Below are 22,462 nucleotides of genomic sequence, written 5' to 3' on the forward strand. Positions count from 1 at the left end.
AATCTGGACTTGTCTATGTTTCATCTTCTTGCTCCTGGACGTACATCTGCACACGGGCTGAGCACATCGGGGCAAATGACATTAGTGAGTCCCAAGGTGTAATGAAGCTTATATCACCTTCAGATTTCTGTTACCCTACCCAGTGCATTCCCCTTCTGTTTAAAATAAACAAGCCTTTGGCTCGTGTGCTGTGCTGATGGGTGGTGCTGACCCAGGGAGCCTTCCAGGAGGAAGTGGAGTTCACCAGCATTGAAAAGGACCTAGAACAACAACCCATGGGATGACCTGGGGCTTTACCGTCATGCCCATCCTGTCATCCGGGAGCTGTGGAACTTGGATGCAATTCTCAACCACCCTGAACTCGGCTTTCCCACGTCCCCGGCACCCAAAGAGAGAATGATGATCTTCCACGGGGGTGTCTAGATGGGGAAACAATGGATGAAAAGGTGCTTTATAAACCACACCAGCTTTTCTTTTTTTATGATGACTGGTTTGGCCCCTGGATTGGTCAGTTAAACTTGTTCTGTTCTCTAACCACACCTGAACCCCTAATTCTACTCCGACCACCCCACAAAGGTGAGCCCTATTCCCAAGTGGTGAGGGTGAGACTGCACGAAGGAGTCATTGAGGGCCCCTTCCAACTGCTGGGAGGAAAAACTAAGCCAGCGATCATTAAGTCCCTCAACTGAAATTGTCATCATTTTCTCCTCCTGTCACTCCCTCCTCCTGCAGGGTACCTCAGCCTTCTGGCTAGTTTTTCTTCCTCCTCTTCTTCTTCCTCTCCTTCTCCTCCTCCTTCTTCTTTGGGGGTGTGTGGGAGGGGTTAATTTTTAAAATTTTTTAGTTGATTTACAGTGTGGTGTTAATTTCTGCTGTACAGCAAAGTGAGTCAGCTATACCTACACATATTCTTTTTCATGTTCTTTTCCATTATGGTTTGTCACAGGATACTGAATATAGTTCCCTGTGCTCTACAGTAGGACCTTGGTGTTTTTCCAGTCTATATATATACATCAGCCTGCATCTTCTCATCCCAAACTCCCAGTCCTTCCCTCCCCACTCTCCTCCCCCTTGGCAACCACAATTCTTGGCTTTGGCTAAAAGTTCTTCTTTTCACTCTACTGTGGCTTCATAAATGCCATCCTCATGAAAGGGCAAAGGGGACTTTTTAGGGTAGCAGAACATAATTCATGTGGCCTGTGCCTCTGGAGCCAGCAAGAAAAACCGCTGGAGGAGGACTTGTAATGGCTTCATACGGATATAGTGTCACTTACAAATTATGTGGTGTTGAGTTCCTTTTGTAAACTTTTCTGCTTTTTTGCTTATTCTAAAAATAATATTGTTTACTGCATTTTTCATTGTTAGTAATGTAGGTAATATTTTTTATTGCAGAAAGCATAGAAAGATAAAGAGGGAAATAAAAGTCACCCACAATCCCACAATCCAGATATAAACCCTGTTAACATTTTGGTGGACTTTCTTCCATGCTGTTTTACTAACAGCCCTGAAATCATGCTATGTACTGTACCCTGCTTTTTCCACTCAACATTATATTTTGAGTGTATCCCTATTTCATTAAAAATTTTTTTTCAAAAAAAAATTTTTACAAGCTCAATACTCCAGGGTACCAAAATCTCTGTAATCAAGCTCCCGTGATTGAAAAATTCAGATCTTCTAGTTTTTCACTACTGACTCAGCCTACCATTTTATCTGTTGATTTTTATGTGCTGTCATAACTGATGGGTTTAGCCTTGCAGCTCTCTTGGGTCACAACACCACATCCAGGAGGCTAAGTGGCAGGTCCTGAGGGCTGCCACCACCCACAGGACAGTCCCCCTCCTCAGAGGCAGCATTGTCTCACCAGCCTCACGTCCTCACCCACGGCCAAGCCAGCTCTCCCGGACTGACACCCCATGTTTGTATTTCTGGAAGCAGAGGTTCTCAGCTGTGTCCTTCTAGAAGGCTCTAGGCTTCTTATACAAATAAGTCCCTCCCTCTCAGCCCCCAGCCCCAGAAGGGGAGTGTGCAATTTTCAAAACCCCCAAAATAAAGGGCTGCCTTCTACTCTAACCCCCAAGCATCAGGTGCCTAGTGACCCTACATCTGCATGATTGAGGTCCCCATCTGTCCCCTTTGCAAGGGGAGGGGGCACAAGAGGAGACTCAAGGGCCAGAGAGAACCCACCAGAGAGATCCTGGACCAGCACCCATCCTACAAGCCAGGAAGTGGAGCTCATATGGGAGATGGGATAGCACTGCTCCGCATTCAAGACTTCCCTCACCGCCTGGAGGGACTTCAGGCATCACGGCCTCTCTCTAACGGGCAGACTGGATGAAGCCTCCCTTCAGTGACTTCCTGTTGCCTCAGGATATAGTCCACACTCCTGCACCTGTCATTCAAGGCCACCCTGCAGGCACCCTCTCCACCCACCCCCCGCGATCTCTTGAAGACCCCACCTCCAGACGTCACTTTCTAGCACCCCCTGGAGCACTAGCGTGCCGTTTCTCCCCCTGGTCTGCCCTACCCCTTCTTTGCCAGACACCCCCTCCTAATCCTCAAGGATTCTTTTCAGAAGTCACCTCCTCCCTGTCCCCCCAGCCCCAGCACAGCATGTAGCATGTGCTGAAGGGGAGTCTGCCTCCTCCATCTGACTGTGAGCTCAGCGACGGCAGAGGCTCTCTCCAATCCCCAGGGGGCACCAAGCACCCCAGCCCCTGACGCATGATGGGGGCAGAGACCCACGGCCGCTCCCCCAAAGCCACCACCCCCAATGTCAGAGCGGCACAGTCCAGAGTCAGTCTTGGGGTCCCAGACACTTGTCCCTAGAAATGGCCCCCCCTTGATGGGTCCTCAGGTCCTGGCAGAGCTTTGAGAGGGCCCCCAGGGGATTTCAGATCTTATAAAGGCACAATTTGTACTTCAGGCCATTAATGAATCCCAGGACAGAGGAATGAATTACAGTCTGTCAAAATTAGACTTCTCCCTTCCTTTGAGATGCATCTTCTTTTTATTCTTAATTAATTTTTAAAATTACGACGTCAGTGCGAAGTCTAATTTATTTTACTTTTAGCATTATTTCTCTGATAAGCAATTTCATTTCATGCCAGGCGCTCGCCTTGGCACCAATTTGTCACCTCAGCTCTCCCTCCGAGGGGCTGCGTCAGACACGAAGCTCAGGCACCAGGGGCCTCAAATGTGCGGCTCCCTTTCCTGGTCCCCACTCTCCCTGCTGAGGGATGAACGCACCCCATTCGCCCACTCCTGCGGGGTCCTTCCCTGCCCCACCACGAGCTTAACCCTCCCCCATCCCAGGATGGATGGAGGGGGCGACGCTGCAGCGCTGGCCTTGCAAAGGCACAGCCCTTGAGGGTTTAGGATACGCTTCCCTATACCCGTCTCACTGACCCTACAAAAGCCCTTTTGAGGCAGGGCCCACTATCCCATTTTACCGGTGAGAAAACTGAGGCTCACAGAGGAGCCATGGCTAGAACATGATTGGAAAAAAATAACCCCAATCCAGGCTCTGACTTCGACTCTGACAGTTCTTCCACGTTGCCCTGGAACCTAAAGGGGGCTGGTTCAGAATTCCCATCGTGGTGCAGATTTGGAAACAAATCTGACTAGGAACCATGAGGTTGCGGGTTCAATCCCTGGCCTCGCTCGGTGGGTTAAGGACCCAGCATTGCTCTAAGCTGTGGTGTAGATTGAAGGCGTGGCTCGGATCTGGCGTTGCTGTGGCTGTGGCGTAGGCAGGCGGCTGTAGCTCTGATTCGACCCCTAGCCTGGGAACCTCTATATGCCGTGGGTGTGGCCCTAAAAAGAAAAAAAAAAAAGAAAGAAAGAAAGAAAAAAAAGAAAAGAAACTCATGAAGTGCTTAAACGAACCGTGATTTGAGAAGGTGCTTATAGTCTAGGTAGCAAGAACTACACAAATAATTAGAACTGGGGGTGGTGGGTGACACGACATGGCTCTGTGGTGAGCAGGGGATAACTGGGTGGAATAAGCTAGGGGTGTCTCAGAGGTCTTGATTGAGCCAGGACTGGGGACACGTGTCTACTTAAAGCTGGCAGCGTGGGGAGCGTGACCATAGGTGCTAGAGGCTGCATGCGATTGATTCCTAGGGCCACTGAATTAAGATACCACCAACCAGAATGGTGAGAGAAATTCCTTCTCTCACCATTCTGGAGCTTAGATGTCCAAAATCAAGGCATCATTAGGACCAGGTTCCATCAATCTAGTCTCTGCCTCTGCTGTCACATTTTCTCTGTGCCTTCCAGCCCCAAGCCTTTCTTGCCTCTTCTTACAAGGTCACTAGTTACCTTGGGCTCAGGGCCCGGTCTCCTCCAGTACGACTTTGTCTTAACCAGTTACATCTGCAAGAACTCAATTCTCAATAAGGTCACAGGCTGAGTTACTGGGGTTTAGGACTTCAACATGTCTTTCTGGGGACATAGTTCAGCCCACACCGGAGGCCACACCTCCCAGGGACCCACATTGTGTGACCTGCGTTGTGCCAGTTCCCTCTCTGGGCCTCCACCTGTCCTCCTATAAGACAGAGGCTGGCGTGACTTCTCTTGGCTGCTGCTTGTGTTTCTCCAGGTCCTTTTGAAGAATCTGGTCCCCTCCCTTCTCTTCGGTGCCTCTGATCTCCAGCACGGTGGTGGTGGCGGCGGCAGCATCGGCGCATGGGGACAGGGGCTCAGATTATTCCAAACAGTATCTTCACCATAAAACAAATACTGTGAAAGGCCCTTTGATGTCACCCTAATGGATGGAGGAAGACACCCTCCAAGCCCCCGCCGCCCCACCCGTGCTCTAAATTTCGTACTTTTTGGCTATTTTTTTCTTCTCCTTTAAAGCTTATGTTTGCTTTCATGTTACACGTTATTTATTTAGTTGCTTGTCAATTAGCGTCTACTCTCTGAGCGACAAGCACATTAGCGGCCTCGGAGATCAGAATTAAAATGCACAGCCCAGCTACCTACACTGCACCTACCCGACTGAGAAAACGACACCTCTTTGTCATTTCAAAGGGTGACCTTCCTCTCATTCTCTCCGTTTCCTGGCTCCCGATTTAATTCCAGCTGACTCCTCCAGGGTCACTGCACGGACGTGAAGGCTTTGAAATGGAACTTTTTCAAATGCACAAAGGAAGATGCAGGCTCCTGTTAACGGTGGCCTTTGATGATGGTTAGTATAAAACAGGAGTCAGCTGGATTTGAATAACAGGCTCAGATGCCAGTCCGAGCTTCTAGCTCAGGCAGCCTAACACACCCCACCTCTGTTCAGCAGTTTAGCCAACCTTCCTGACTTGGTGGAAACAAACAGACTGGCTCCAGGATTGGCTCCTTGATTCACTGGGTATGTGAGCAAGTAGCAATAAAGCACACATTTATTTCCTCCTCAGCAAAATGGGGGGATTAAAACCAACTACGGATAGAAGTTATAAGAACTGAGATTATGTGTACAGAGCTTTGCAAAGTAAGCTTCAGCATCTGCTTCTTCCAGTGAATCTGAGGACTTTACTTGCAGGAGTTAACCACACACCCTGGAGGGCTTTGGTGAAGGGACTCCCCCAAGGCAGAGATAGAGGCCAGTCCAGGCTGGGATCTGACCGCTGTGCACCTCTAGGCTGCAGGCAGAGGTGGAGGGACCACGAGACCCCAGCCTCAGCAAGGTGGCTTCAGAGCCAATGACGAGGCAGATAACCAAGAAACTGGGAAACAACATTTTCTCTTTCTCCGTTCGCAACATGTTACTGCATAGATCCAGGCAATGCAGGAATTGGGACAACTTTTGCACATTTCAGGTGAGCTGGACAAACAACTGTTACCACCACCTTCTCCTTTGAAAGGTACCTTTCTCTGCCCTCAGACTCCTGGGAGCGGGAGAGGTTCCCTTGGCAGCTGCAATAGGAGGACATGATCTTCCCAAGAAAAAATGTGGCTGTGCGTGACTCTGCCCAGATCACACTATAGCCTGCCTTTTTTTTTTTTTTTTGCTCTTTTTTGCTTTTTTTTTCAGGCCTCGCTGGAGGCATATGGAAGTTCCCAGGCTAGGGGGTCGAATTGGAGCTGCAGCTGTCAGCCTACACCACAGCTACAGCAACGTGGGATTCAAGCTGCATCTGCGACCCACACCACAACGCACAGAAACGCCAGATCCTGAACCCTGGGACCTGCTGTGTGACCTCCGGCTGTTCTCCTCTCCTCTCAGAACGGTTTCTTCAAGTGCAAAATACAAGGAGATGAAGCTTAATTCACAGGACTACTGCTGGAAGATTCAACATGGAGATATTCTTAAAACACCTCAAAAATGCAGGCTCAGCCAACAAGGATGACAATAAGGACAATGATGGTAACAGTGACACACTGAAGGAAGAAGGGCAAATTCTGTCACCCAGCACACAGCAGGCAGGACACCAAGGGGGTCCCTTTTTCTCCAACATTCTCCCTGGGTGGCCACACCCTGGCAGTCTTGGAAAACCAGAGGGTCAGACCAGAGGTGGGTCCTGAGTCACTGGGCATGGCAGCCAGAGTGATGCTGCAAAAACCTAAGTCAGAACAGACCCTCCTCTGTCCCGGACCCTGCACTGCTGGGGCCAAGGCGGTCACAAGCCAGCCTTTTCTAGGGTCCCTGTGGTCCTCTGAGCTCATCTCCTGCCCTTTGGCCCTGGTTCCAACACCCCCTGCAGCTGGCCCCTGGTTGCTTCTAGGGCACCCCTGGCTGTTGCTCCAGCAGCCGTCCCCTTGACCTTACACTGATCTCCCTCTAGCCCTGAGCACAGGGGAGATCCTGGCGCTGCCCCTCCCTGGGCACATTCACCCTGGGACTGAAGGCGATGCCTTGCTCCTCTGTCCCGCTCCCTCGCTGCTAGAATCTAGGTGGGGGTCTTGGTTTTGTCCACTGGGCCCAGAACACTGAGCACTGAATGGCTGGGGCTGGGTTTCAATCTTTTTTTTTTTTTTAATATGATTTTTATTTTTTTCCATTATAGCTGGTTTACAGTGTTCTGTCAATTTTCTACTGTACAGCATGGTGACCCAGTTACACATACATGTATACATTCTTTTTTCTCACATTATCATGCTCCCTCATAAGTGACCAGACATAGTTCCCAGTCTACACAGCAGGATCTTATTGCTAATCCATTCCAAAGACAATAGTCTGCATCTATTGACCCCAAGCTCCCCATTCATCCCACTCCCTCCCCTTCCCCCATGTCAACCACAAGTCTATTCTCCAAGTCCATGATTTTCTTTTCTGTGGAAAGGCTCATTTGTGCCGTATATTAGATCCCAGATATAAGTGATATCATATACAGATAGCCAACAAGCACATGAAGAAATGCTCAACATCCCTGATTATTAGAGAAATGCAAATCAAAACTACCATGAGGTACCATCTCACACCAGTCAGAATGGCTGTCATTAATAAGTCCACAAATAGCAAATGCTGGAAGGGGTGTGGAGAAAAGGGAACCCTCCTGTGCTGTTGGTGGGAATGGAAGCTGGTACAACCACTATGGAAAACAGTATGGAGGTACCTTAGAAATCCATGCATAGAACTACCATAGGACCCAGCAATCCCACTCTTGGGCATATATCCAGACAAAACTTTCCTTGAAGAAGACACATGCACCACATGTTCATTGCAGCACTATTCACAATAGCCAAGACACGGAAACAACCCAAATGTCCATCGACAGATGATTGGATTAGGAAGATGTGGTATATATACACAATGGAATACTATTCAGCCATAAAAAAGAACAAAATAATGCCATTGGCAGCAACATGGATGGAACTAGAGACTCTCATACTGAGTGAAGTAAGTTGGAAAGAGAAAGACAAATACCATATGGGTTTCAATCTTGAAGAGCACGAGGCCTCCTTCAGGGCAGCCAGTTCTGGGCAGGGAGGAGGTGATGGGGAGGAAGCCGGCTTAACCCCCTCTGCAGAGCAGGGGCCTGAGATTCCTGCTTCTCTCCAAAGACCTCCCACAGCTCGACCCCTGGGACTGCCCCCCCGCCCCCAAATCTGGATAATCAGCAAGTGCCTGTGATTCCAAGCAGCCTGGGGTGAGAAGGGGGCTGAGCCCCAGTGAGGGGATGCCAGACACGAGTACTGATTCCAGCTCTGCCCAATTTGTGTTAAGATCTGGGGCAGGCACTTCCCTCTCTGGACCAAGAAGGTGGAGGCATGGGGGGTCGGGGGGGCACTGGTTTTCAAAGGGGTCCCTGAAGCAGCAGTATTTTGCAGAGGGGCCCTAGAGTAGGCATGGAAGTGTAATGGGCTCCCAAGGGATCAGGACTCTCAGTAGCCTGTCCCAGTTTCCCGCAGAGCTGACCCCTCTGTTGGCTTGTATATGAGATTCTTTTAGAAGTAAGGGTTCCAGTTCCTGAAGGTGTTGGGGACCACGGGGAGGATGGTGGCTGGGACTGCAGAGATGCGGGACTTTTTGTGGGTCACCTTACCCCTCCCCATCTGTCTGATGCGGGGTTGGACTGAAGGACCCCAAAGTGCCCTCCCAATGCAGAAACTTGGCTCTCTCCCAGTTCACGCAGTCAGGACCATCACAGAGGAAGCACGGAACCGGGTAAAGACAGGGAGATGCCTGCAGACGGACAATTATCATCACACAATATAACACTCTAATGGCAGAATCTTTTATATTAGACCAGACATTGTGGAGCTCAGCTCCATCAAATGAATATAATAGACTTGTTTTATATTACAATGCACACTGTAATTACACATTTCAATAATTCCTTCAACGCGTTACAGAGAAGCGTTCTGAAGTAATGGAGTCCTGTAACCGTATATAATAAATCCCTTAAGGGTAGGATGCTGTGGGGTGGTGACAAGGTGACAAAGAGCCTGGCAGCCGCCAGCAGGAAGAATCATCAGCTCCCCAGCCCGGGGCCACTTGGCTCTGACTCTGCTCTCTGGAGGCTCATCAGAGGGGCCTCTATCCAGGCACCTGCCTGTGTAGGCAGGAATCCCTTCTCTGACATCTGCACCCACACCTCCAGGGATGGGGCGCTCACCCCCAGGACACCCTGCTGTTAAGAAATTACACTACTGCAAGCACATGGCACACAGTGTGTCTAAGTGTATGTGATTGTAATTATAGCGAGTATTTAAGGCATTCTGATTGCTGCTATAACAAATCACCACAAAGTTCCCAGCTTTTTTTTTTTGCTTTTTAGGGCTCCACCCACCGCATATGGAGGTTCCCAGGCTAGGGGTCTAATTGGAGCTGTAGCTGCCAGCCTACACCAGAGCCACAGCAATGCGGGATCTGAGCTGCGTCTGCAACCTACACCACAGCTCACGGCAACGCCAGATCCTTAACGCATTGAATGAGGCCAGGGATTGAACCAGCAACTTCATGGTTCCTAGTTGGATTTGTTCCCGCTGCACCACGAAGGGAACTCCAGTTTCTGACTTAAAACAACACAAATGCATTGCTTTATGGGTGGGTCTGTAGATCAGGAGTCTGAGGTGGGTGCCCCTGGGCTAAAATCCAGGAGGTGGCAGGACGGTGCTCCTTGATGGAGTTTCTAGGAACACATCTGTTTGCTTGCCTTTTCCAGCTCCTCCAGGTAAGCCAGCATTCCTGGGCTCCTGGCCCCTTCCTCCATCTTCAAAGCCAGCCACTCTCTGACCCTTTTCCTCTTGTCATGTCTCCCTGACTGTGGCTGGGAAAAGCTCCCCTCTTTTAAGGACTCATGTGACTAGAGTGTCCCAACTGGATAAACCAGGATAACCTCCCTGTGCTTTTAATGTTAAGCACACCTGTGAATTCTCTTTTGTCATGTCTTATAAAGACTCGCAGGTTTGGGGCATTAGAGATGGGACACTTCTGGGTGACACTGTTGTGCCTCCATGGACATGATTTCATTATGAAATACCAGACTGGGAGTTCCTCTTCACCTGCCAATGGACATAAGAGTCTATAGGATTAAGTGTGACAATATATATGTAGAGTGTGGTATATACATGCTTGACAAATGGAAAATGAATTCAGTGAACCAGGGTGAAAGTATCAATGATATAATCCATTTTGTCCATATCCTCCAAAAGCAAGTCATAGGAAATGATCACAAGGCTCTCAGGGCAGAATGGCAAGCCCCCTCCCTTGTTTGGGCTCTATACCTTTATTAATGCAGCCAAGGTACTGTTAGCATTTGAGGTCCCTTCTTTGGTCTCAGTTAACTTAGCTGCTTGTAGTCGATTAAAATCCTAAGTCTGTCTCTAGTTCCAAGGGGCAAATAAGATCATGCCCATTTTATAGGGGGATAAACTGAGGCTTAAAGGATGGAGGCCCTGAAGTGACAGCTAAGATGAGTCTTTTTTTTTTTTTGTCTTTTTGTTGTTGTTGTTGCTATTTCTTGGGCCGCTCCTGCGGCATATGGAGGTTCCCAGGCTAGGGGTTGAATCAGAGCTGTAGCCACCGGCCTACGCCAGAGCCACAGCAACGCGGGATCCGAGCCGCGTCTGCAACCCACACCACAGCTCACGGCAACGCCGGATCCTTAACCCACTGAGCAAGGGCAGGGACCGAACCCGCAACCTCATGGTTCCTGGTCGGATTCATTAACCACTGCGCCACGACGGGAACTCCTAAGATGAGTCTTTAAAGATGAAGTGGAGCGAGTCAGGTTGAGGATGTGGGAGACACATGGGCAAAGTCCAGAGCTGCAGAGAACGGGAGGTGCCTTCAGGGCCTGTGAGAAGTGCAGTGATTCTGGCTCTCATAGGTGGGGGTGGGGGTGACTCCCAAGGATGAACCCAGAGAGATGGCAGATGAAGGCAGGGGTCAGTGCAGGCAGGGCTTCTATGCTAAGGAGGAAGGGGGGCTTGGTCTCAGGAGGGTGAATGCAAGCAGGGAGGGCAAAGACGGGGCTCGTGGCTGATGAGCTCCCGGACAGCCCGGGGCAGGAGGCAGCGAGACCCATGAGTGCCCAGGCCAGTGAGGTGGGAGGGGAGGAGATGGAGCTGCGGGAGGTCAAGGAAGGAAGCAGGTGAGAGGCAGTGAGGGGATATCCTTCCCTTAGAAGTGTTGGGGTCCAGGGAGTCGATGTCAAAGGCAGGGCACCTCTCGGGGGTGGGGGGACCTGGGGGAGGGGATGTATCATTACCCCCATCTTAAAGATGAGAAAGCTCTCAGGGTTCAGATGCCTCCCCGAGGTCAGGCAGCCAGGAGTTGTGGAGCTGAATCACAGCTTCGTGATCCAGCCACCATCACCAGGTCACTCTGGGTGAGTCCCAGCAGGTCCCCAAGAGGCCACCTCTAGGCAGATCTCCTCCTGCTGCCCCGGCACCGGCCTTCCTGCAGCAGCAGCAAGAAGAGGGCAGGATTCTTGTCCCCACAGCCATGGCTCCCCCGCTGGAGCTGACCTCAGCCCCCCATCCCCCGTCTTTGGCCTCACCTCCAGCCCTTCTCTTCCCGTCTGTCCCCCTCCTCCAGGCTTTCTCCTCCTCTCCCTGGAACAATGAGCACTGGTTCTCCGATGCTAAAAAGTAAAAGGCCCCCATGCTGGGTGCCTGGTGCACCACTTCATGCGTGACACCCTGGCCTCGCTTTCCCATCAAGGGTCCTTGGTGGCCTCTGTGCCTTTGCACAGGCTGTTCCCTCTGCCTGAAGTGCCTCTTCCCTACAGCCACCCCCCCAATAACATTCTGTCTAATCTGAAGACCACACTTCCCCGCTATCCTCTCTCCATGAACAAGGCCACACCACTGCCGAGCCAGACCCAGACTTCTCTCCCTCACCCTCAGCCCCATCACACACACACATGCCGCCCCCCACACCCCCACACAGGTCCCCAAGTCCTAAGAGTCTCAAAGCCACCTCACCACCCCGTCCTGGGCTCTGCCCAGGTCAGCTCACCCTGACCTGGAATCTCTCAGCAGCTTCACCTCGTCCCCCACAGCACCCACCCAGCGCTGTCCCTTCCCTGCCAGCCCGGCCTTTCCCCAATGCAGACCCCTTTCCTGATCCCCTCCTGGAAGTTCTGCCACCCCAACAACTCCCGCTGCTGTTGCTTACATCTGGGGCTCCCAGCCTCTTCAGCCTGTCTCTCCCCATTGCTGACTGGATTCTGAGGTCCAGCCGGGCCGGCGGGCTTTGCTGAGGGCCCCCTCCTCCCGCCACCAAAGCTCCTGGCTGCCCACCTGCAAAGCCTCCTGGGTGCTTGTTTTTATCACTTACAGGATGTAACATCATGGGGTGCTTGCCTTTCACTCACCAGGTCTGGCAGCTCTGGGCAAAGGTGCTGGTGAAGGTGCTGAATTTGATAAAAGAAACATCTCTGAAACCTGTCCTACGCTGAGCCTCCAGCCCTCCCAGTCTCTCCCTCCCCACCCCTCCCCCGCACGCACGCACGCACGCACGCACGCACGCGCACGCACGCGCACTCAGGCTCCTAGCCAAGGCACCTTGTGACCTGGCTCTCCACGTCTGTGATCCCCACCCAGTCATTCTGTGGAAGCACCAAGCGGCCATTCTCTTTCTTTGCTGTTGTCTGCCGGGCCGGCCTCCAGCACCACATGAGAGCCAGGGCCCCACGTCTCGTTCTGTTTGCAAGAAGAAAGTAGCATTAATACAAATAGAGGATGTTTTAAAAACTGAAAACTGGTAATTAAGCTCTCACGCCAACACCTGTTAACAACGACATGATTTTGGCATTTGAGAGAGGAGCGTCTGGAAAGGTGGCAGTCAGCGCTGCGGGGCTTTGTTAACATGGTCATGACGCAGGAGTGCGGCTCCGGCCTGGGGATGCCCCCTGGGGCCAGGCGGGGGGCAATGGCTTCCCCAAGGATGGGGTCAAACTGAAAAAGCTGAAAGGACCTTCGGAAATGGGGAGGGAGGCCTGGGGCGAGCTAGGGGCAGCTCCAGCTCCTTGTCTCTTGTTCAGGAGGGAGGCTGAGGCCAAGCCAGGGACAGGGCCCGGCTTGGGAGCTGGAGGCAGGGATCTTCTGGACACCCCACCAGTGTCACCTCCCACCCCCCAAGCCACATTGCGCTTCCTACACTGAACAGGGCTCGCACTCAGCACAGTGGTGGCAGCTGGTCTCTACAGCCTGCTGGTTGCTGCCTGAATCCAGCTCCACAGTCAGGCTGTGTGATCCTGGGCAGGTCACTCTGTGACCCAGTCAATCCCTTATCTAAGAAAAGTAGCGTCTCCACCATAGGGTTTCCCATGCCTGCCTATGGTACCATGACAACCACTGCCTGGCTCGCAGGACCCCCTGAATAAGCCTTCCCTATGGGCGTTACCACTAGTCTGATCTCCCCACCAGAATGAGTCCTTCCAGGAGGAGTTGGGAGCAGCTTTGAGGTTGTCTGTTGAGTGAATATATTTTCGGGCCTGTGGCGGGCACTGGGGCCAGAGAGGTGAGCACATCACATGGGGTCTGCACCTTCACGACAACCTCCCAGCTCGTGACGGGGGTAGGGGGAGTGTGGGGGATGGAGGTGGTAGTGGGGGAGGCATAACCAAAAAAACCACACTCACACAATGCACAGTCACACCAGTGGCCAAGTGCCAGTGACAGGGGATCAACTGTGACAGTGGCTCCTAATGGGAAACAATGTTCTGACTAGGCTCCGAGGCAACTCGCAAGAGAAACAAGAGAAGCCAGGGAAGGGGATGGAAGGGTGCTAGGCTGGGGCAGCATGTATAAAGGCCCCGTGGCTGGAGGGCAGAAAGCCCTGGGAAGCTGGAGCCTGGGAACTAAGCGGGCAGGCGGCAGGAGGGGAAGGAGGAAAGGGCAGGCCTCGGCACCAGGCGTCCACGGGTGATGCTAAGGGCAGTGAGAAGCACTCAGCATCTTAAACCAAGGAGATCCCAGGATAAGCTTGATACTTTGAAGAATGTTCTGGTTGTGGTTGGGGGACATTTGCAGACGGAAGGGGTGAATGCCAGGAGGCCAGTCGGGAAGGCATTGCAGCAAGTGGTCCAGATGAGAGACAATGGCCCAAAGTGGACCATCTGGTCCATCCAGAGATGAGAGAAAAATGGCCTTGGGCAACATAGGGGCTGTGGTTGTGTCTGGGACACGGGGAGAGGGAGAAGGCAACGTCAGGGATGACTCTGGCACACACTGCTGGCCAGAGGCAGGACCTTCCCCGAGATGAATGAACAAGCAAACCCCAGTGACTGGCCAAGGTGGGGGGCCTCCCAGTTCACCATTATAAACATTTATTCTTCTACGTCATCATCTTGCCACTGAGGGACCGGAAGCAGGTTCTATTAGGAGCCCTGAGGGCCACAGCAAGACCCCAGGCCTCTGGGCTCACCCTTGCCCACCCCACCTGGCGCAGGGAAGGAGCAAGAGGTAAACACGTCCGGCCCCTGAGGCAAAGTCCGGGCTTCTCTGGAGACAGGATGAGTTATTTTGATAATTGAATTTTTGAGCTAGACTTAAAATATGGCCAAGATTGAAGAGGCAATTTGGCAGGGTCGGGAGCCCCCAGGCAGTTTCTCTGCCTCCACAATGCTGAGAACTTATTAACAAGATCACTCTTTCTCCCATCCACAGGCCCGTGACAAGCAGCTCTCAGGGATGCTGTGTCGAGGAATTCAATTGAGTGTCTCTGGGCCCTGATCTGGTCACCCAGGAACGGCTCCTTGGAAAGGGCGCAGTGAGACCACTTGGGTAGTAATGCTGAGAAGGGTTGCAGTTTCTAAAATAGACGGCATTTCAGGCAGACACTGTATAACCCAGAGGACAGGGGCATTGCCAGAACAGGTCTCGACAGATTCTCACTTTCAAATTCTGGCTCCAGCACCTGCTCAGGTGACCGCCACCTCTGTTTTCTCGTTTGTAAAATGGGTAGGTTGTGTAGATGCATCAGTGAGGCTGCTGTTAATCAGAGGGCGCCAGCCTTGGCGGGGGGGGGGGGGGGGGGGGGGGGGGAGTGTCGCTGAGCAGGTCGGGTGGGCAGGAGGCTGTGGCTGGCGGGGTGGGTGGCACAGGAGGCCAGGAACTCTCTCCCCCTCCCTCCCTCCCTCTCTGCATTTAGCCCCTGCAGCTGCTTCTCTCAGGTGCAGCTCCTCAGGCACACATGGTGATTAATTTCACAGAGGGGGAAATTGACGCCTGTTCTGATTACAGCTTCAGAGCCTCCTGAATTCAGCTGCTGGTAAAATTAACTCACCAGGGACAATGGCGCTTTTTCCAAGGTCCAAATTGTCCTTATTTGCCGAGTTTGTTCTTGGCCCTCATCCAGCCCAAACAAACCCGGCTGCTCCTCCACCTCCCGGAGAAGGGAGGGCCCGTGCTCGCCCAAGGTTGGGAATATTTTACACAATTCTAAACTGGGGGATAAAAATATACTCTGCTTTGGATTACTGTGCTCCTGAAAAGCTGTGGGTGACTGAAGCGAATGGCCAGCTGGATTCCCAGAGGCCCCTGCTCTCAGGCGTCCTGGGTTCACCACTGAGTGGGAGCGGGGGCGGGGGGGGGGGACCGTGAGCTCCCCTCACAGCCTTTCCAGCTGCCACAGGCTGTGCACTAACCACACCCCAGGCAAGATACCCACAGGGAAGCAGGCACTCATTGTTCCCCTGCAGGTCCACCTGAATCCTGGTCTGGTCCCACTAACGCCACCCAAGCACCACCTCCACCCCTACCCCCCCACTTACATAAATGGGCCTGCATTTGTGCACATCAACCACAAGAACTAAAAACAGAGTTTCCAAATCTTGTGACAGGTCTGGGCTGAAGGGTAATTACCATTTTACAGGTGAAGTAACTGAGACCAAAAGCCTGCACCTGGGGACTAGAACCAGGCCTCCCGCTCCCTCCGAGAACCATGCTAAGCCATCTCGTCTGCAGATGGGAGTTTCCTTTTAGAAACTCAATTGTGTGACTTCTAGAAAAAGGAGCCGCCATTGTACGTTATACAGAAACCTGAGGTTTCCCACACTGGAGTGTCCTGAGGCACACGTATGCAGGTAATTCTCACTAGAGCAGAGACGAGAGGAAGCCAGGCAAAGACGGTCCTGGCTGACCACTTACCCACCCCTCACTTATGGGAAGCAGAGGTGAAGAGGTGGGGTCCCGGGAGGAGAGGCTCAGGCCCCAACTCCCAAGCTGGGCTTCTGGTGCCTCACTCCCCATTGCCTCTGATTGATCATGTCACCCCAAATCATCGCCATGTCCTGAGAGCCGCAGGGCAGCAGTGGAGATCACAGACTGGGGTTTGGGATGACAGGTGGGATCGAGGCCCGGCCCTACCACCCACAAGCTAAGGACCTGGAACATCTCACTCAGCTGTCCTGTGAAGACGCAGGTGGTCCTGGCCACCCCATGTCCCCAACTCCAGGAAGTCGCAGGGCCCACAAACTGTGCTGGGCTAGGCAATGGAGCCACACGGCTCGGCAGTCCCCAAGGTGGGGGCAGATTTCTGAAGGACCGCGGGAAGTTGGCTGGAAAGAGAAGTGGTGGGAGAGCATCTCAAAGACAGGGAGCAGCCCGGGTCAAGGCTGGGAGGGAAGTTTCCGCAGCTGAAGTCAGCGCAGTCTGCCTGCACGAGGACCAGGGAGCCAGAGGGAGAGGGGCGGGGCAGGACGGGGCACTTTCTCTCCGCCCCTCGTCTGCTGGTAAAGGAACCAAAGGCAAGAAAAGAGTCCGTGGATGGGGACGGAGGTGAAGGGAGCAGAGGGGAGGACCTCCAAGTGAGCAGGCTGAAGGACAGGGGGCAGAGGGCGAGATATCAGCAGGAGTGGGTGCACAGGGGTCACCCAAAGGGATGCTGAAGGCCCCAGGGTGATGGCAGGAAAGGGGACACAGAGGGAGACCAAGGTGGGATTCAAAATGCTCCTCAGTCATAGGCCGACAATCGAGGCCAACGCCGCCCGGCTGATGCCTGCTCGGTGGCTCTGAGGTGGTGCATGTGGGGCTGTGAGGCAGAGAGCACAGCGTCGCCTCAGAGCGTGCAGGTAGCCCCCTGGATCGGTGCCTCCCAGGGTGCCCAGGGCCAAGGCCTACCCTGTGCACATCTCGGGGACACTGTGAAGCTCAGGCAAGGACAGTGGGGAGCAAAGAGCAAGCACCTCCTCCATCGGGACACTGCGATGCCTAGTGCCCTCCCCGGGCCTGCTGGCTTTTCCCCATGCTGGGAAATGAACCGTTGCAGGGCACTGCTCCAGGTGCCCCAGCCACACCACGTGGTGTCGTTCCTCTCAGGATACTGAGCGGCCTCAGCACAGAGCTCGAGGGCGACATCAAGGGCCGGGCCAGTCTCCAGACCCCAGGCTGTCCCACTTGGGCATCTGGGGACCTGGGCTTTAGGCTCCACATGTAACTGCAGGTTGAAATGAGTCACTTAAGGAGCATTTAAGGCTGGCTGAGCACTAAGCAAATCGGGGCGGACTTGACCCCACCCCTGTGTCTACTTCTGTGCATGACAGTAACGCCTCAGCTCTGTGCAGACCCTGGAGGCGAGACACCGGGCACCTGGAAGCTGGAACCCTGTGACCACAACCTCACACCAACTTTAGGATAGAAAACATTAAAGGAAAATAGGTTTCTTCTGGCCAGGCAGCCCTTTTTCCCTCACTGAGCAGGAACTGCACTAGTAACAAAGAGACAGGACGAGCCTGGTGGGGAACCACAAGCTTTATTGGCTGAAGTTGTCCTCAGGAGCCTGGTCTGCTAGGACTGGATGTCCCAGGATGGACACTGCCGGGCCTAAGCTAGGAAAAGGGAGGGAAAAAAGGACAAGTTTAGGCCCCATGGCGGGTTTCTGAAGTAAGATCCCTGACAGAGTTAAAGGCAAGATTGCTCTTTCAAAGACATACGGTTTATCAGTAAATATTTAGAGCCAAATGATAATGACATCATTTATATTAATTCACTCAAGAAGCAGTTATTAAATGCCTATTATGTGCCAGGCACAGTTTGCTGTATTTCTCACAGGTTTAAAAAACAGCACACCAATGCTTAGAACCACGGAAAAGATAGCATGATTGAAAAAAAAAAAAAAACAAAAACGAAAAAAAACCTGCAAAGGCTGCTGGCAGAATATAGCCGACACAGGACTTGTGACAAGTTTCACCTTCAACTTCAATTTTCAAAAGAAGTCATTTCCAGCCCCACCCGCACTCCCCTCCCCAAAGGGGCATTACCTCCAGGTTTCCTCTGGCTTTCCGAAGGATTTTGTGGGTTACAACCACTAAGGGGAGAGCAAAGAAAAGGATGATTAGACACAGATGCCCATGTAGACAGTGTGAAAGCCAAGTGCAGGGAGGAGAAGCCCCCCAGCCGCCAAGGGGTCAGGTGTGCAGACAACCCTGCAACATTCAGGTAAGACCCGCCTGCCCCATCACACACCCCAGGACCAAATAACGTGGCCAAGAGACCCTTCTCAGGTCCAAGTGAAACCACAACCTCAGCCATATGAGAAGACAGCATGAGACGTCATAAATGAAACTAAGGCTGGGTGAGGCCAGCAGATGCCCAGGCCTCACCTCTGGGCTGGGGCCACGGTGCCAGGCAGCGAGAGGCCTACTCAGACCCCTAGTCACTGCGCTAACTAAGCTCATTCCCAAAAACTTTGTTCTTGCCCCCTAGGCTGCCTGCCAGAATCCAGCCCCCTTTTCTAACTCCTATTCATCCATCAAATCTGCCTCTCGGCTGTCTGGGATACACTCAGCACATCACGCCGCAGTTAATGTGTCTCCCCACTAAGCTAGTGCTCCTCACGGGGCCCACTCAGGACTCGCTCAGTGACTAAGCGTCTCATGTGCAGTTTGAACACCACCGGTCTCATGAGGTCTGTTTTCCAAGGTTCCTGGGGGGTGGCCGAGGAGAGGTCGCATCTGACAATAACCTCTGTTCTGTGCGGCTTGGAAAGGCTGGGCTTTGGTAAGAGAAGCAGAGGTGGGCAGCACCTCCAGAGAGGAAAGCGCTGCAGTCAGCAGTTCTCCTGAGTTGGGGATGCTAACAGGCTGCCCCAGGCTTGGCTGGCACTGAGCTGCCAAGAGGCTCGAAGGAACTCAGCCAGTCCCGCTCCTCTGCACACGCAGGGAGACCGGGCGCTAGGGACTGAAACTGGGGAGGTGGGGCTGCTCCCAACAACCTCTGAAGATCCCAGATCAGGGCTGGGGTGACCTTACAAATGTCATTTAACCTCTCTGACCTTGAGTTTCTGTGTCTGTCTCAAAAGTCGTTCTCAAATCTGTGCCCTCCCCCGGATCCCACTGGCCGTCTGAGACCGTCCTTCTCACCTGCCTGGCCCTGCCACCAACAAGCCTGATGACACTCTGCTCGGAACATGAGCCCCCCAGGCTTGCCACCAAGAACTCTCAGAACACAGTCCCAGTCCCCCAGACCCATCCCACCTCAACTTGCCACGTTGAGCTGCTGTTGCTTTTTCTCACACAAAAACTCACTCCTTGAGCCTCTGCCCACGTCGTCCTCTTTCCATCTGAGCAACACCTACTCCACCTTGAAGACTCAGCTTGGGTGTCACTCTGTCCAAGCCCACCCCCGGGACAGAGTGACCCCCCCATCCCACCTCAAGTGCTCCCCAAGCCCCTATACACATTCCTGTCACCGCACATGCCCGTCTCCCAGTGAGGTGACAGTCCCTGGCCCCAAGCGGCCCCTCCACAGAGGCCTGTTAAGTGAAGGCATTTGTCTGGGCGGGTCAGGAAGGGTGAAGCAAATACATCAAGAGGAGGCATGACGACAGCCCAGGCTGGGGCCTTAGTCCTCAGAGGCAGAAAGTGGTCAGACGCAGTGGCCAACCCCCAACCACTCACACTGATCGAAGATGGCTTTTTCCTGGTTCTTGCTCAGCTGCAAAAGCTTCATGGTGTTTTGCAGTTTCTTTTCTTGTTCAAACAGTTTTTTGTGTAGTTTGCTGATCTCTGCCTTCATTTCTCCAGTCTGAAGAGAAAGGGAATTAGAAAAATGAACAGAGGGGGTTCCCATCATGGCCCAGTGGTTAATGGCTCCGACTAGGAACCATGAAGTTGCGGGTTCGATCCCTGGCCTCACTCAGTGGGTTAAGGATATGGCATTGCCGTGAGCTGTGGTGTAGGTTGCAGACACGGATTGGATCCCACATTGCTGTGGCTCTGGCGTAGGCCAGTGGCTACAACTCCGATTAGACCCCTAGCCTGGGAATGTCCACATGTTGTGGGTGTGGCTCTAGAAAAAGACAAAAAAAAAAAAGAAAGAAAAATGAACAGAGACTATTAAGACGTCCGATTGCATAGAAAGAATTACAAAACCATATAAAAAGGGCTCAATCCTACTAACAAGGGTATTTGAAGAAAACCAGAAGCCCTGTTCTGCTGGCCAGATGGGCAAAGCCTGTGGCAGGGAGCATGCCCATGACCACACCAGGCAAGACCTAACAGACTACAGAATGCACTTAACCCTCCGACCCAGGGATTCTACACTCAGGCATTTACCCCTAGGAATAGGAATTTCAGGCACAAGATGTTCCCTCAGGATGTTCCCTCAGCACTATATGTAGCAGGAAAAATCAACAACCCGATTTGTTTCAATAGGAATTTAGATAACTCAATTACGGTACTTACATGCGATGGGATAATTTTCACAGCTATTAAAAACGATGTTGTAGAACTTCATTTATTGACATTGAAAGATGATCATAATTAGTGACAAAGAGAGCCCAGAACAGCTACTGTGTACCACGCATTCCTGTTTCATAAAATTGAACACATATATCTCCATTCACGGATGTGTGTATCAAGATGTCTAAACTACTTGATGACAGAGACATCATGAAAACGGTAATAGTATCTCTGAGAGAGAGGATTTGGAATATATATTTTTTTAATTTATCAGAATAGTTTTGAGGGTTTTTTTTTTCCCCAAAAAACTAGAATGCTGTTTTTCTTTTTTTTTTTTTAATTTGAATGCTTAAGCCTTAAAAAGAGAATATACAAGTACGCTTAGGAAGAGTATGACCTATTAGGAGAATCCGTTTTGGCTTTTCAGAGGAGAGGAGAGTATGGATGGGAGGCAAAACCAGAGTCCCCAAACCTCTAGAGTGAAATACGCACACACTCTCTTAACTAGTCTCCACCAAACTAGTCCCTGGGGTTAAGGACACTCCCGTGCTCATAAAAAAACCTGGACTCTAAGACACCCTGGCACAGGCCACCCTCTGCCACACCTCTGCTCCCAAGACGGGAGACACTGGGCTGTCAGCTTATGAAGAATCACTTTAGTTCTCCCCCAGACTTGTTGATGGCTGTTGTACTTGTGATCAGTTATATGATTTAATTAAGTATTAAGTAAACCCATGAAATTATGTGTATGAAAAGAGAGAACGGGTTGAATGAAAACTAACAGATGTTTCAGGAAAGACTTGATAAAGGCGAGTCACTGAAAAACACATTCCTGGCAAATTAGGTGTGGGTGAGCCAACTGGAAAAGAGGTGGGAGGAACGCAGTCTAGAAGAATCCTATATTCAAATTGCTCTGCGAGTGTCTAAGTTTGTTCTTCATCTTAAAGAAACAGAAATTGGAAGTGACAGACATACATTATGGATATAGTTTATGAAAGAAAGAAGATGTGGAACTTCAATCAGCAGACCCATATTCAAAGAAAAGGCGCTGGTCCTGGATCAAAAGAATGGCAAATGAATGTACATTGAACTGTTTTAAGTTAAACTGAAATGTTTAAGGTATGTATCATTTTTTGATTCCCTGCTTTAACCTACTTTTAAGATTAACCAGTCGTGTCAGCTACAAGGACTTCAACTGTGCTTCCGAAACAGATGCGGATTTAAACATGAGGTTTTCTTTGATTCTCTTCCTCGAGCTGAGGGCCCACAGAGACTGGTGTTGGTCGTGGCTTCGCAGGCCACACACCCTGCGACAGCGTCACAGAGCCTTTGTTCCGCATCGTTAAACAGGGATGACCCCGACGCCTCTCATCACCCTGCAGTCGAGTGATATGATTGCTCGCCTGGCCTGCTAACCTCTATCCCTCTTTCTAAAGCCAGGCATCACCTTCTCCAGGCAGCTCCCCCTGAGACACTCACCCACCAGGAGTCTAGGTTGGTTACTACTCCTGGGCGCCCGCTGAGCGCTCTGCCAATTAGATCTGGCCATTTACTCATTTGCTTCCCCTCCAGGATGCTAAGCTCCCTGAGGGCAGAACCTAATCCTTTTCCCTCGGACCCCCAGTGTCTGGCACAGAGTAGGTGCTGTGAGACCATCTGCCAACTGGTGGTTCACCTGCACTCTCAAAACACCCTGCACACCTTGAATTCCACACACCACTTAAGAGGAGGAATTGTAATTATTTATATGTCCGCTGTTCCTCTGAACGTCTCCATTTGTTACAGGACGAATATACCACGGTAAAAACAGAGCCCAGCCTGGCCACTTCTAGCTATTAAGATGATGAAGAAAGGGAGTTTTAGTTCTTACTTCCGGAAAATGGGGATAATTCTCC

General features: G+C 51.8%; 1 protein-coding gene across 3 annotated transcripts in view; it reads right to left on the reverse strand.

The window, feature by feature from the left end:
* Positions 1–17,622: 17,622 nt before the first annotated feature.
* CDK5RAP2 (CDK5 regulatory subunit associated protein 2) overlaps positions 17,623–22,462 on the reverse strand; it is a 185,290-nt gene continuing 180,450 nt past the window's right edge. For 2 of the 3 annotated variants that reach the window (XM_047768275.1, XM_047768273.1), the window contains 3 exons: positions 19,785–19,911; positions 18,147–18,193; positions 17,623–17,714 (listed from right to left, as the gene is read on the reverse strand). In XM_047768275.1, coding sequence (XP_047624231.1) covers positions 17,658–17,714; positions 18,147–18,193; positions 19,785–19,911 — 231 coding nt within the window. In that variant the 3' untranslated portion in view covers positions 17,623–17,657. The remainder of the gene's footprint in view (positions 17,715–18,146; positions 18,194–19,784; positions 19,912–22,462) is intronic. The other variant, XM_047768274.1, reaches the window with a different exon arrangement.

The sequence above is a fragment of the Phacochoerus africanus genome, chromosome 2 (assembly GCF_016906955.1).
Source record: "Phacochoerus africanus isolate WHEZ1 chromosome 2, ROS_Pafr_v1, whole genome shotgun sequence".
Taxonomy (NCBI): Eukaryota; Metazoa; Chordata; class Mammalia; order Artiodactyla; family Suidae; genus Phacochoerus; species Phacochoerus africanus.